At 42.8% G+C, this 14,050-nt stretch overlaps 1 protein-coding gene across 4 annotated transcripts in view; it reads right to left on the bottom strand.

The window, feature by feature from the left end:
- Nucleotides 1–6,266: 6,266 nt before the first annotated feature.
- Nucleotides 6,267–14,050, bottom strand: part of NACC2 (NACC family member 2) — a 120,321-nt gene continuing 112,537 nt past the window's right edge. For all 4 annotated transcript variants that reach the window (XM_074973947.1, XM_074973946.1, XM_074973945.1 and 1 more), the window contains exon 6: nt 6,267–13,109. In XM_074973947.1, the coding sequence (XP_074830048.1) occupies nt 12,610–13,109 (500 nt within the window). In that variant the 3' untranslated portion in view covers nt 6,267–12,609. The remainder of the gene's footprint in view (nt 13,110–14,050) is intronic.

Raw genomic sequence — 14,050 nt, 5'->3', positions numbered from 1 at the left:
AGCCACCAGTCTTGGGGTGTATCTGCCCTATTTCTCAGCAGTTCGTCCTGAATTTGGCGTCCTCAATTGTGACCCACGGAGGCACGGTTACACAAGCTTTAATTCTCTTTGGCCTCAAGTGGAATAAAGCCTCCCTCTATCTCTTCCCATTTACTCAAGAAACTGTGACGCTGGGATGTTTGGGCCATTCAGGATGACTGTGGACAGCCAGGCATCTGAGCAAACCTTGCACCTGGTGCATCCTCAGGCGGGCCAGCCCCAGAGCCCAGGGAAGTGGCTAGAATGCCTTGCCGAGGAAGCAGCTACACACATGCTCTTACTGTAGCTGAAGAACTGCAAATGCTAACTGCATCTAACACTGATGGAAAACGAGCAATGATAAATGGTGCTTAGTGGTCTTTTTAACGGGATCAGCCGCAGACAGATTGGGTTGATTCCCTGTCATTGTAGGAATCCACTTTTAACCCTCCTCCCTGAGAAACGGTGAGACAAGCCAGAGGATTCCACATTAGAGGCTGTTGTTGCTTTAGCGACATGGAAAGAGCAGTGGGAGAACATTTTCATAGTAACAGTGTGAAACCCTGACGCATTCTCCATCCCGTAACCCCCAGGCAGCACCATGACGCTTTGCCCTCCTGCCAGGTTCACAGACAGCTCTACAAGCGTTCGCACATTGGGTGGGGTTGGTGGCCAGTGATATACGGGAGGTCAGACTAGATGATCTGGTGGTCCCTTCTGGCCTTAAAGTCTCTGACTCTATGATTAAAGAGTTAAGCTGCACCCACATCCATGAAGATTATCATCATTATCCCAATTTTACAGATAGGGAAACTAAGGCACGGAGCTGGGTGCTGTAGAAAATCCTAGGAAAAACACATGGGCCATGGCAAAGCTGGGCACATATCCCAGATCTCCCAACTCCTAATCTTTCACAGCAAGAACACCCTTCATGTCAGCATCGGGTACCTAGACCTCTGGTTCCCATGCCCAAGGCAGTATGAGGGGGCCTGAGTTGCATTCACAAGTGCCATCAATCGCAGGAATCTCCGTTGTGCCACCCATTGCTCATACACAGTTGCTACAGCCTGCTGCATTTTAATCTGGTATGATATGAACGGGTGATTGTGTTCTACCTATACACTAGGCCAGTGGTTCTCAACCTTTCCAGACGACTGCACTCCTTTCAGGAGTCTGATTGGTCTTGCGTAACCCCAAGTTTCACCTCACCTAAAAACTACTTGCTTATAAAATCAGACCTAAAAATACAAAAAAGTATCACAGTGCACTGTTACTAATGGCTGACTTTCTCATTTTTACCATATAATTATAAAATAAATAGATTGGAATATAAATATTGTACTTACATTTCAGTGTATAGAGCAGTATAAACAAGTCATTGTATGAAATTTTAGTTTGTACTGACTTTGCTAGTGCTTTTTATGTAGCTTGTTGTACAACTAGGCAAATCTCTAGATGAGTTGAGGTACCCCCTGGAAGACCTCTGTGTAACCCCAGGGGTATACGCAATCCTGGTTGAGAACCACTGCACTAGGCAACTGGACTGAGACCCAGCAAATTCATTTCACACAGGGCACACTGAGCTGTCGACCAGTAAAGGCTTTCTGACACTACCAACCTGGACCAGAATTCAAGGCAAGGACCTAGGAAGGAACCCTCTGTTTCCAGATTTTCTGAGTTTGACTCTGTTGTGTTCTCCACCACTGATCCAGTAAAAGCCTGCCCTGCACATGTATCCAGTGTCTGAGACAATGGAGGAGTTAAGGGAACTCCAAAAGCTGCTCCTGCCCCAACAAAAGTAATTGAGGTGCCTGTATTTTTGGGAAATGTTTCACATTTTCCTTTATGAAGCTGCATAAAGCGCTCAGCGAAGCAAAGAAGCCACATTTTTTGGCTGACGCTGCAGCCTTTTGGACCTCAGCACTTGACTCTGACAAAGAGCCAGAGAGCGGGTTTGGGGGTTGTGACTTTTCTTCTTTAAAAAAAAAAATTGATTCTGATGCTTAAGTTATTTCCATAGAAACTGGTGCAGCAAATAAAAAAAAAAGATGGTGATGTGGAGGGGAGCTGGAGAGACTCTTCAGTAAAACCAAGTCTGGAGAAATGTTGCCCTGACAAATGCTAATTTTTGTGGTGATGTTTCTCATGGCTGGAATCTATATAAAACCACCACACACGACCCATTTATCGGTTCCCACCATGTAGTACACTCACCTTTGCAACTCCTGTAAATGAATCTATAAACCTATTTCCCGGAGGCAGGCACACGCACGTACTGGATCCTAAAACCCGCCCCCTGAAAAATACAAAATCTCAGCAGTTACTAGCAGTGGTGAAATTTAAAGTTCAATATTGCAATCACCGCTGCATTGTGATGTCACAGAGAAGGCATTTGTGGTGCAGATAATCATTGCAAACTCCTCCAGGAGCAGACAGCAAAGAGACTGACGAAATTCGGGAAGGGTATGTTATCCAGAAGCCACTCTTTCTGCTGGAAGTTATAGCAATATTGCATTTCTACCCCTTTCCAACAGAGGTACTTTAGAAACAATCCTCAAACACCCTGTTTGAAAAGGAAGCATCACTTACAGATGGGTAAACTGAGGCACACAGAGGTTAACAGGCACACACTGAATCAGTGGCAGATTCGGGAGGGAGGCAGAGAGCAGCTATAAGGAAAAATACCAACCTTTTCTCCAGTAGCACTGGGAAGAAATCTAGGGAAAGCAGCAGTGAGCAGGACACAGGCAGCAACATGAAAGAAAAATGAAGTTAGTGAGACCCCAGCATGTCCTGAAAACTCTTCCCCAGGAGACAGAATTCCTCAGCTGCTCTCCCTGGTGTTGGTCTAAGCTGATCGAATGCCCAATATGGCTCTCCGTCTCCTTCCAAGCCCCTCCTCACAGGTGTGCATCTCTATGGCAACCCTTTCAGGCACCTCCCACCGGATGATACATCACTCCCAAACAGGCCGGCGGTATGATGCGAGATGCACCCGGCAAAGGCTCTGCCATAGCAGGACCAATAAGATTTGCTCCAATGTGCGTCGGGTAGTGAACTGCCCATCATCGTGTCTACCCTGGAGGCTGGTTGGGTAAGACTTAGTAGTATTTGGGTTTGCTATGGTGGGCAAAGGGAGACAGCTGACAGGTTACATAGCATTAATACTTCACTTTCAGAGGCTGAATGCAACATCTCACTAGCCCATTTGATTAACTGGAAAATACCCTCTTATATGGGGATTGAAGGTGGAACCCATTCACTTTCAGAAGAGATCGGAGGAGAGTATCAACAGCTTGATTGCGAGCCACAGAAGGGGAAGCCAGTGGAAGGACTCAAAGAGGGGGTGACATGGTCAAAGCGACGGACTAGGAAAATGACCTCTCCTGTATTCTTTGTTTTGTGCACTGTGGGTGAAATTCACCCATGTAAGTCCCATTTTGAGGGCTGATGTGGTGCATATACCTTATATTGGTGCTCTGCGCACAAGTGGGTTTCCTCCAGAATGTGACGCGCATGGCAGGCTCTGCCCTCTCTTCCCTAACAGGTTTTGAAAGCAGGCGGGAGTAAAGATGATCTTACCAAGCTACACATTGTCCTGAAAGAAACCAGATGAAAAAGTTTGTGTTCTAGGAGGCAGATCTCACATGCCCCTGCAGAACGCAGCTCCTGAGATGTGATTTACTGTCTTCTCATACAGCTAGAGGCAGAGGGCAGGGCATTCAATGTCTAAAAGCCCCATGACCATGCAGACTTCCTCCGAGACAAATTTGTTCTCTCCTCCTCCAGTTCCACCAGTGCCAAAGAGCACTATTTCTCCAGCATTATTGACTCCCATGACCACAGTCCCAGCCAGTTATTTTCTATCTTTGAATCTCTCCATAAGCCCAACCACATGGAAGGGGTAGATATGCCCCCTTCTAACTTTTGCCAGGCTCTGTTACTCATAGAAAATGCTGTATCTGGGGTCCCTGTGGAGAAGAGACACTCCTGGAGTGCTACCACCCGCTCAGCACTTTAATCAATGAAACCTTTTTTGCTTTCAACATAAGCTCAGCTGTATGGGGGAAAAGCTTTAATTTGTTTTGTTCAGCTTTCCCCTATTGCTATCTCCTATCCATTTATCTTAGTTTTATAGTACTGCCCATCACCATGGTATCTGGGTACCTTCCATGTGAAGCCAATAGCCATATCGAAGCCTGTGGCACTTCTCTTTTTGATTTTTTAGATTATATTAATTTCCTTATTTTAATTTATTCATTTAGGGTTGGTTGGGGGGACTTCATTGTGCACACTCTCAGTTCTGTGGACGCTGGGGATTTCTTTTGGCTCACTCTTTGGCAAATGAAGATGGATGGTACCATGAATATGTTATTCTAATAATTCATTAGCCATACGGGTCAAGGAATGACAGATACGGTATGCAACGGGCATACCCATCTGAATTTGCCATTGGAACGGCTGAGGAGACAAATCTGTGATAGAGACAGCAGCACGCTGGACAAGTGCAATGGGGTTCAGCTTCCTGGTACGAGGAAGCAGGGTGTGTGTGCACCGCTCTACACATCATGTGAGCCCTGTACCCCCTGGAGCAATGGAAGCTTCAGCTCTAATTCACAATGCTGCTGAAGTGGTGAAATTTCTGGGCACGGTTTACGGTCAGCTAAAGTTATCCATGTACCTGTCTGTGCAGTACAAAAACAAGCCTCAGGGGCTCTATGAAGCAGAAGTCCCTGAATTGTCCGACTCCTTTGTGTGTATGCAAGGAAAGATTGACCCTTTATTGATAAGCTCTCCATATAAACTGACTGGGAACGCAGATCAGCTCACGATCCTAGCCTCCATCACTCACTTGTTACATTTTCAAACAAGCTCCGCTCCTTGTGCTTTATCCCACGCTGACCCTCCCATTTGGGAGGAGCTCCTCCTAAACATCGGGAAAGCTACCTCTACATTCACCTCCAAATTGTGCCTTAAAACTCTTCTTTGCTGTGTTGCCTACATCAAACGTGACATGTAGATGGCTTGCGTGCACTCTCTATTGTGCTGACCACTATTTTCTCATCGTTTTCTTGTACCTCCCCCCAGCGTGTGTTCATTTGTTGTATCTGGTCTTATACTTTGTAATCTCTTTGGGGCATGAACTGCCCTTTTATACTGAGTACAATGGGGTCTCGGTACATGACTGGGGCTCCCAGACTGTACAATACAAATAATAAATACTAAAAGGGAGTGTATCCAAAAACGTGATTCAGACCATGCTACTTTTGGAAATGTCTAGCTAGGATTTCAGAGTATGCATGTAATACTATTTATGGAACTGGTTTGCACAGGTATTTTCTATTAGTACTATACCAACAGAACCTATTTACATACCAGCTGTGCTGAATTTGATACTGTAATGTCCATTTAAAAAAAATAAAACATGCAGTGAATACTATATACACCACCGCCGTAAGCCTTTACCGAGCAACGTTAGTCATCTCTACTCGAGACTTCTGAAACCCTTCTTGTTGGCCAGTTGCCTCCTGGCAAACAAGCAGTTAAACAAGTCTACATACACCCATCCACATTGGCCTGCATAGTGCAAAGCAGGGCTCAGACACCCATTCAAATGTACAACTCTATAAAATTCCTGTGGGGCCAGAGAAATGCTAGAGTGTACACACCTGGGATTTTTGTAACTCCAGGCAATTAGCAGTCACTGCCTTTGTGAAGACGACATACCGGTTTTTGTTTTGTTTTGTTTGTTTTAATTCTAAGAATGGACCATTTAGACGAGTATTAGGCATATTACAAGAACCGGGCAGAGGTTAAAATGTAGAACTGTTTTTCTTACTGCAGGGTGTTATGGGATGGATACAAAGTCAATGGGAATCTTTCCATTGACTTCAATGGATTTGCATCAGACACTTAGACCCAGGCATAGAAAACTGGCAGTCATTTTGCTGCTCTTCCGCGATGTTTGTTTGCAGTTTTGATTAGCTCCTAAGCCCCCCCCCCGCCTCTCAGCGCAAGATCTCAGTCATTTTTTCAAAGCTAAAATTCACTGAAGACCACCGTGCCGCCTCGTCCAGTCATCAGAGATTTCTCATCTCTCTACCTCCAAGCCACCCACTCATGATTACTAACCATCCTTGGAGTCCGTATTCCGAAAGGGGAGGGGGAAATAAGGCACAGAAGAGCTTTTAATTTAATTTAATTTATTATTTTGTAAATGTGAATTTTACAATTAATGATCACATCTGGTTCTTTTTTAATGGATTTCTCATCATATGAAAACAGCTATGAGCACACTCCGAACTCTTGGGGTTTATTTATTTTTTTAGTTACCGATATATTGTGTCAGCCATGGCTACAAAATAACAGTCTTAACTATACGGAGTAACAGCACATAAATACTAGTGAATAATGCACAATTTAGAAAAGCTAGCATCTTTCGTGGCTGAGACAGTTGAGAAACGTAACTCAGTGATACTGTGAAATTTTTCTTACAGAACAGAAAGTTGTTTTTTTTTAAACAGTCATGAATTACAGTACTACTTAATACCCTATACAGACTCTTTAAAAACAACCTGGTACTTTAAATCTTTTTTCCAAACATTCTGTCCAAAGGATTAATGTTCTATTTGAATCAAGTGCCATCCACGTGTTCAAGTCAAAAATATTTATACATTTATACTTAGGTTTTTTTTGTTTTGTTTTTTGTCTGCTAAAAATAGTATTGCAAGTTTTGGCTTTTATTTTGACATAAAAATCACAATCGTGTGCAAAATGCTTAGAATGGAAGAAACTGATCAGAACGCTTGAAGGTTTTCCAATTTGAGTGCTTTAGACTTCAACATTTTTTTTATATTTACTTTTTTTTTTTTTAAACCCTCATTTTTATAACCATATCATAGCAAGCCCTGAATATCTTGGGCATGGTAATAATCATGTCTGGAGCTTGCTTGTTGACATAATGACGAATTTATACAGCAGGAACACTTTGAAACAGTAGTTGAAGCCCAAGACAGCTATGAACTCTCAATTTTCTGTTTAGAATTTACTGCCAGTAGAAGCAAACAGGGGTTGTCTATAAGTTTTCAGTTGGTTAATGGGCCATACACCCTTCTCCACTTGCAGCAAGATATTTCCATAAAAATAAGCAATCTGAACAAAACCTTAGCAGTAAAATGACTGAGGAAATGCATCCGTCCTTTGCAGAATACCATGTCTAGAATGCTATGGTACTTTAAACATGTGTTAAATAGGGAACAATTCCAGTTTTGTGTCGCTGTTCAAAAAAAGACTGTAATAAGATGAGCTTAATTCTTTGCTTCTCTTTCCATATTAAAGCGCTGCACTATGCAAGAGAATGAATAAGAGGAAAGAGAAAGATTAAAGTGTATGCAATTGGGCGTGAATCCATTGGGAATTTACACAGCAATAATTCTAGCCCCCTTAGGAGAGTCTTCAGTAAGAACAGACTGCAAAAAGGTTACACTCACTAAGGAAGTATCAAAGCAAACAGTCCACAACACAGGGCAAAGTGGACCCATGTTTTGCTTTTGGAGAATCGAAGGTGAATTTCTTCATGAGTTTTCCCTAGTCTCCCCCTCTCCAGGCGGTGAAGAGCAGCATTCTTAGGAAAGCACAGGGGGCCTGTTTTCCTTCTCACTTTCACGGGACTTCCAGCAGTGTAACTCCACTGACCTTAGTGGAGTTACTACTGATTTCCACCTGCATAGGTGAGGAGATCAGGTCCAGAAAGACTGGGCAACCTCCAATAAACTGAAGGCTTGGCATTGAGTCAACCCTGCAGTAAGGAGGTGCACGGTGGGACTGCCTATCAGTGCGTTAAACCCATCATATGTTGATAACATTTTCGTTACGAATCTTAGCTAAAACTGGAATCGCACACTATTAACACACAGAGATAGAGGTACAGTACAAGGTCATGCTACCCTTCTACACAGCAACTGTAATCTGGACATTGTTCTTTAATTTGAGCTAGCAAGGAGGAGAGAGTCCGGGATCTACACCATATGGCAACTGCATATAACTTGTAAGCTTGAACGCCATTCAGTTTTTTCAAAAGGTGCTTGATATAACTTTAGATATATAATATACATGTAATATTGCTAATAGTCAAGCATATGAATAAAGGTGCAGACATACCATAAATACTGATGCTTCGATTTGTACTACCAGATCTAGATGAATGCAGTTTCATATTCACATTATAAAGCAGCCCCAAATTCTATGATTTAAAAGGGTGTCGTAAACAAAGAGGAGGGAGGATTTGGTTATGATCTGATTTTCTTAATCTGTTTTCCTGGGAAAAAATGATCAAAAAATTCTAAGGCACTCAGGAAAGCCCCATACAATCAATGGACTGCTCTGTTATCACTTTACATTCAGTATTTTAAAGGGATTATTTTCCCCCAAAGAATACAATCATCATCCATATACATTTTCAAACATATCATTAATCCTCCACACACAGGAAACATTAGTGCAAAATGCTTGCCCTCATCTACCAGATAAGGAAAAAACCTCCACCCTTCACATTTTAAAAGTTTGCCTTCCTAATTTAAAAAATAATTAAAAAAAAAAAAAAAAGAAAGAAATTACAGGAAGTTGTGCTAGATATAAAAATATATATTTTTTCACTGTGCAACTTGACTCTCTTCTGATTCTCTGTCCTAAGCCATTCTAAATCATTCAAGTACTTCTGCTGCTAATTCAGTCTAGGTCTCCCAGTTCAGGGCATTAGATGCATTTGTTTTGCAGTCAGGTTGGTCCAGAGAAGCTTTAGCCAACTGTGAATCTCAGTTGGAGGGTTCAGTAAATTTACCAAACACTAAAAATGCCACACAAAAGGTGGGGACTTTTAGTATCATTCTGAAAAAATATATAAAGGGATAGTCAGTACTTAAACTGTCATTCTGATTATAGCACTGAACTCCACAGGGCAGGTATGTAAAGCAGAGACTTAAATCTTGTATCTCTATTTCCCAGCTCATTTAATCTCAGATTTAGGAAAGTTGCTGACTTGCAATGAACTCTGCCAAGTAGCTGAAGCATTTGCAGTGAGAATGGAGGCTTACGGCGAACACTGCTGACCCACCAACCCTCATTTCATATGGAACGTGCTACTATGAGGTTTTGGGTCAGTCTATTCGAGACAGATTCCCAGCATTAATCTGGGGCAACAGTGAAATGGCTAAAGAACTGGACCAGTCAATTCCCTGAAAAAAGCAGCCCCATGCAAGTCTAGTTCTATGGTCCCTAATAAGATTTGTTCCAAGGGCCATATCTTGACAAGTGGTACATAAGCACCAATCTACTATGCGGCTCAGAAGGTACATACTCTGTGTGATATTCTGCCAGCCACTTGGATAAACCATGCAAACAGAGCACATGGTGAGCTCTGGGCACTGCATGTAGGAGAGAATGGGCATTTCAAACATAGCAAGAGGAAAATTTTAATTTGCAGAGGTGGGCAAAATGAGGCCCACAAATGCCCTGCTCTTTAATACACACAAACAATACCCACTCAGCCACACAACTTTGCATAGGTCTTAAGGGCACCAATCCATGTGACTGGAGAGGGCAGAATACCAGCTCAGTTACATCTCAAGAGAGCCAGATTCAAATCATACACAATTCAGAGCTACACATGATGTAAGGTAGAATAGACCCCGCTGTGTATTTTATTCAGGGCAAATTGAGAAGGAGGTTGGAACACCTTAAGTGTTGGAGAATTTAGCTAGTAAGATGCAAACACAGCTTCAAGTATTGAAGAAAAAAAATGGCCAAAGGCTGGGTCACCCCCATTCTCCGCTTTTACATACAGAGAGGAGTCAACCCCTGAGCAAAGCGCTGTCTGTGAATTCAGTTACCAAAACCAACTCTAAATAGCCATCAATAGCCTTTGTAAATGACTATTTGTGCACTTTGCACTTGTTCATCGTTTCAAACTTTGTTTTTACAAGGAATTGTAAATAACTTTAAAGGAGGCATTTTAGTCACAGTAAAAACAAATGAAAAACAAACAAAAACAAGCCGTATTTGGCTTTCATATCACTTCCCCTCCCCCCGAATCTTAAAAGCATTCCAAGCTTGGCATTATCAAGCATCAGCGTCATGCCGATGAGCACCTGGTATTTCCCTTTTCTACATACACCACTGTCTCCATGCTGGCTCTCAGCACATACTCACAGACTCCCTGACTGCCATCCAGGTAACCTTGCAATCCTCTCTCGCCTCTGCAAGTAGTACAAACTTAATCATGGAACTCACGCAAGAAGCACGGTAACGAGAAGCGCAATCCGGGAACTGCGTGCCATGCTTTGCACTCGGTATGTTTTCAGAAGTTGTGGGGCTGTCGTTACTTTCAGGAAAGGTTTACTGTCACTCTGGAGATTTTCTGATCTAGTCTGACCTTCGGTTTCAAAAATGAAAGCACTCAGAAGAAGTCAACATAGAGAGAGCACACATGTCCACCCATAGCTCTGGAGGACAAAACTTCCATTACGACTTGCTCATATACCTACATACATACCAGCTGCCCCTTCACTTAGCACATGGTTCTAACAGTCAGATGTAACACAGTGTGTGTTATTGCATAATAATGCATGCCTAAGTGTCTTGTTAGACACATGGCCAAGAAGGCAAAGTGCCATAAAATGTACCCAGAAGGGCATCGAAAGGATTTCTTTTATAAGTGATCAAATATTTCCCCTGGATACTCTTTCCATGAAGAGGTATTTGGAGTGAGAAGGTAGAAGGAAAAAGCACTTCATGGAAGGATAGAACCAAACATTATGGAAACAAATCTGATTTTTCCCATTGTATTTAATATACTTTAAATGTTAAAAGCACAGGGCAGGTTCTAGACCTCTTTAGGAGCTTACAGACTGTGGCAGCTGTCAAGGAAACCAGGTGTTTCAACCTAGGCCAGTCTGACTTTGACAGACATCTTTGGAGGAAGAGTTGCTATTTCAAGCAAGTATGGTCTCTTTGGAGCAAAGTTTTCTGTTGTTTAGAGTAAAAAGAGCGAGGTGGCTTTCTGTTCCTGTTGCCAGTAATACTGCTTTTGGAGGGGCTGAATGCATCCTCTTAAGCTGACAATTACATTCTGCTGTGTGGCTTGGCGAAAACCAGGTTCCTGAAAGCTACTGTAGACTTTTGGCTCCTGCAGGGCCCAGTTAAATTTTAAAAGAGGTGGGTAGGTGGTTGGGGAATCTTCATTTTCTTTAACCCTATCACGTGCACCTAAATGTGAGGGAGGGTGTGATCAATGGTGCATTCCAACCAGTGGATAGCTGTTATTAGTGCATGCCTACAAGTTAAATCAGATCGTTCCCTCACTCCAAGCCATGTAACAAGCACACCATTGGAAGCTAAGTTCATTCAAACCATTACCAGGTATAGCTGAATTCTCACTGAGGCTCACTCCATCTGCCTGCTACACTTACTTCCAAGTATCATTCCCCTACAACCTTTGCATATACCTTTTTAAAGGAAAAAACCAACATATCTATCTAGATCTAGATCTGTTTTCCCATTTCTGCAGTTCAGTTTCTCTTTGAAACTGTTACAATCTGTCTCAGCGATTGGACTGATATAAAATATTGAGTATTAGCCTAGTAAAGAGGTGGCCAAGGGGTTGCCCGGTAAGTGGGCCAGTCGACTGTCCGTTCGCTCTCGTCATTGCCACAAGGTAAAAGAGGTGGCAGCTGGAAGTCAGGTTGTAGAAGCTGATTAAATCAAGAAGGCCAGTAGTATAAAGCTACACCACGTTGTGGCAAGGGAGGGTAGGGAAAAAGGAGTAACTCTGGGAGAGAAAGACAGCAGTCATACTGCGGAAGAATATCACACCCAGGGTCTCAATCTGCAAGTACCACGCAGTCCTCCCGACTCATACAAATATAAAACAAAAGGTGTGGCCACCCCTATCCTATAGCAACTAAAAAAAAAAAAAATATCAGCGGACAGACACTGAAGAGCCCTCCGAACTTGGTTACAGCATCACACTTAGTAAGACTAATGTTAAGAATCTGTTCTCTGATCATTTAACAGAAGTTTTTTTTAGCAATTCCCCTCCCCACCCCACCTTATTAGAGCCAATTGTATAGACAAAAATGACTAAGTCAGATGACTTCTACCTTAACACATCTTTCTTTCCTGTTAAGTGACGGTAAAACTTTCTCTAGAGGCAGAAGTTAATGATGGCTTTACTACGGAGCTGAATAATGCATGGGGGGGGAGGGGGTGATGATGTGGCGCAGCAGCGGGGAGTGTCAAGCTTTTTCCTCCCCTTCTTTAAAAAAAAAAAAGCTACAATCTTACAGGCTAATCTCAGGAATATCAAAAAGGAGTCCAATATTTTTCTTCAGTAGGTCGGCAGAGACCTAGTCATTTACAGTGTAACGAATGCGATTATTTCCTTCATAAATTTTAAATATAAGCAGAATAAAAATCACATTTTTTTCAGGCAACAGTAGCAGTTCAGTAGGTAAGTGGCTTGATCACATTTTTTTGTATTAGTAATGCATGCAAGCAGCTTTAGTATTACAGATCCCTTATAGGTCACAAACTCTTTTATAAAGTCCCTCCATAAGTACCATCTTGTCTTCTCACGGGAGTTTCTGGCCGGCTAGTGGAACCAGCACCTTGTTCAAAAGGCTGTGGAGTGCTTTGGGTATCTGATGCCATGGCATCTGTTCCAGCTGCCTCCTGTATAACAGAGCCAGCCCCTTCGGCATCCTCACTCTGTTCAAATGATTGGTTGGATCCATTGCTTAGATCGACATTTACTGCGTTAGTTCTCAAAGCTACGATAGTTCCCGAATCACTCCTCCTTTCTGCATAGATTCGCTGCTCAAAGACTTGAGCGGTGCTGGGCTGGAATTCCGGATCCAGGGGGACACTGTTTGTTGTGGAGCCCATGACTGTGCGGTACATCTCCATCCCCTCTGGCAACATGGACTTAATCTTCGGAAGCCAGCGCTTGCGGACTCGTCGGGCGTTGGTGCACATATCGGCTGCGATAACATTCATCTCGCTTTCCTTAAAACTTGGGGCAAAATTCTGACAGTACACTGCAAAGACAGGGATACATATCATTGAGGACTACTACAGTAAGCAACACAAAGAAGTTTGTGTGATCACAGCCTTTGTCCCATCTCAGAACTGTACCACACGACATCAATAACATGCAGCTACGGTTATATCTGACAGAAAATACATGGTTTTATCACAAGAACATAGTTATTATACTGGATGAGACCACTGGTTCATCTAATCCAATATCCTGTTTCCAGTAGTTGTACCAGATGCTATAGAGGAAGGTACAAGAAATCCCTTGATGGACAATTATAGGACAACTTATCCATAGGGGAAGTTTATTGCTAAAACCCAGGCAGTTACCAGCTGGCTTACACACTGAAACACGAGAGTTTGTATTCCAGATGGCATCACTACTATCCAATAGGGAAGTTCATGCCTTAAATTGCTCCCAAATTTTCGAGTAGGAGTTTACTAGACGTTTATTTAGAGGTAAATCATCACTAAACATGCTGTGGGCAGAAGGAGAGAGTTCTGCAGCAGTGATGAATGAGACGTTATCAGGACGGGAAAGGTACACCATCAGTCTCTGTATCAGGTGACTACTGCTTGGTGGTCACTTCATTCAGATCTCACTGTATATTTGGGGTATTCAACTCATTCCTTCATTTAACTATCAGTAATTAAATGGGTAATATACAGATTAAAAACCCCAGGATTTTTCTGGACATAGGGTCTTGCCCTATTGTCCGGAATCCATTTGGCCCTGTACTATGATTTCAGGGCATCCATGGCTATTTATCAAAATTCCCCTGGAAGGTGCTGTCATCTCCTACAGCAGTAGTGGAGCGTGCTCAGTGCCTCTTGGGAGGTGCTCAGCACCTTGCAAGACTGAGCCTTTAGTAGGAAGGTTCTTCCTTCTCAGGGACTTGGGCTTTGCTTTGTAAAGCAACACGAACAATCTATGGCCCAGGTA

This window comes from Natator depressus, chromosome 16, assembly GCF_965152275.1.
Source record: "Natator depressus isolate rNatDep1 chromosome 16, rNatDep2.hap1, whole genome shotgun sequence".
Taxonomy (NCBI): Eukaryota; Metazoa; Chordata; order Testudines; family Cheloniidae; genus Natator; species Natator depressus.
The sequence above is the reverse complement of the archived record's forward strand: the minus strand, read 5'-3'. Positions and strand labels throughout refer to the sequence as shown.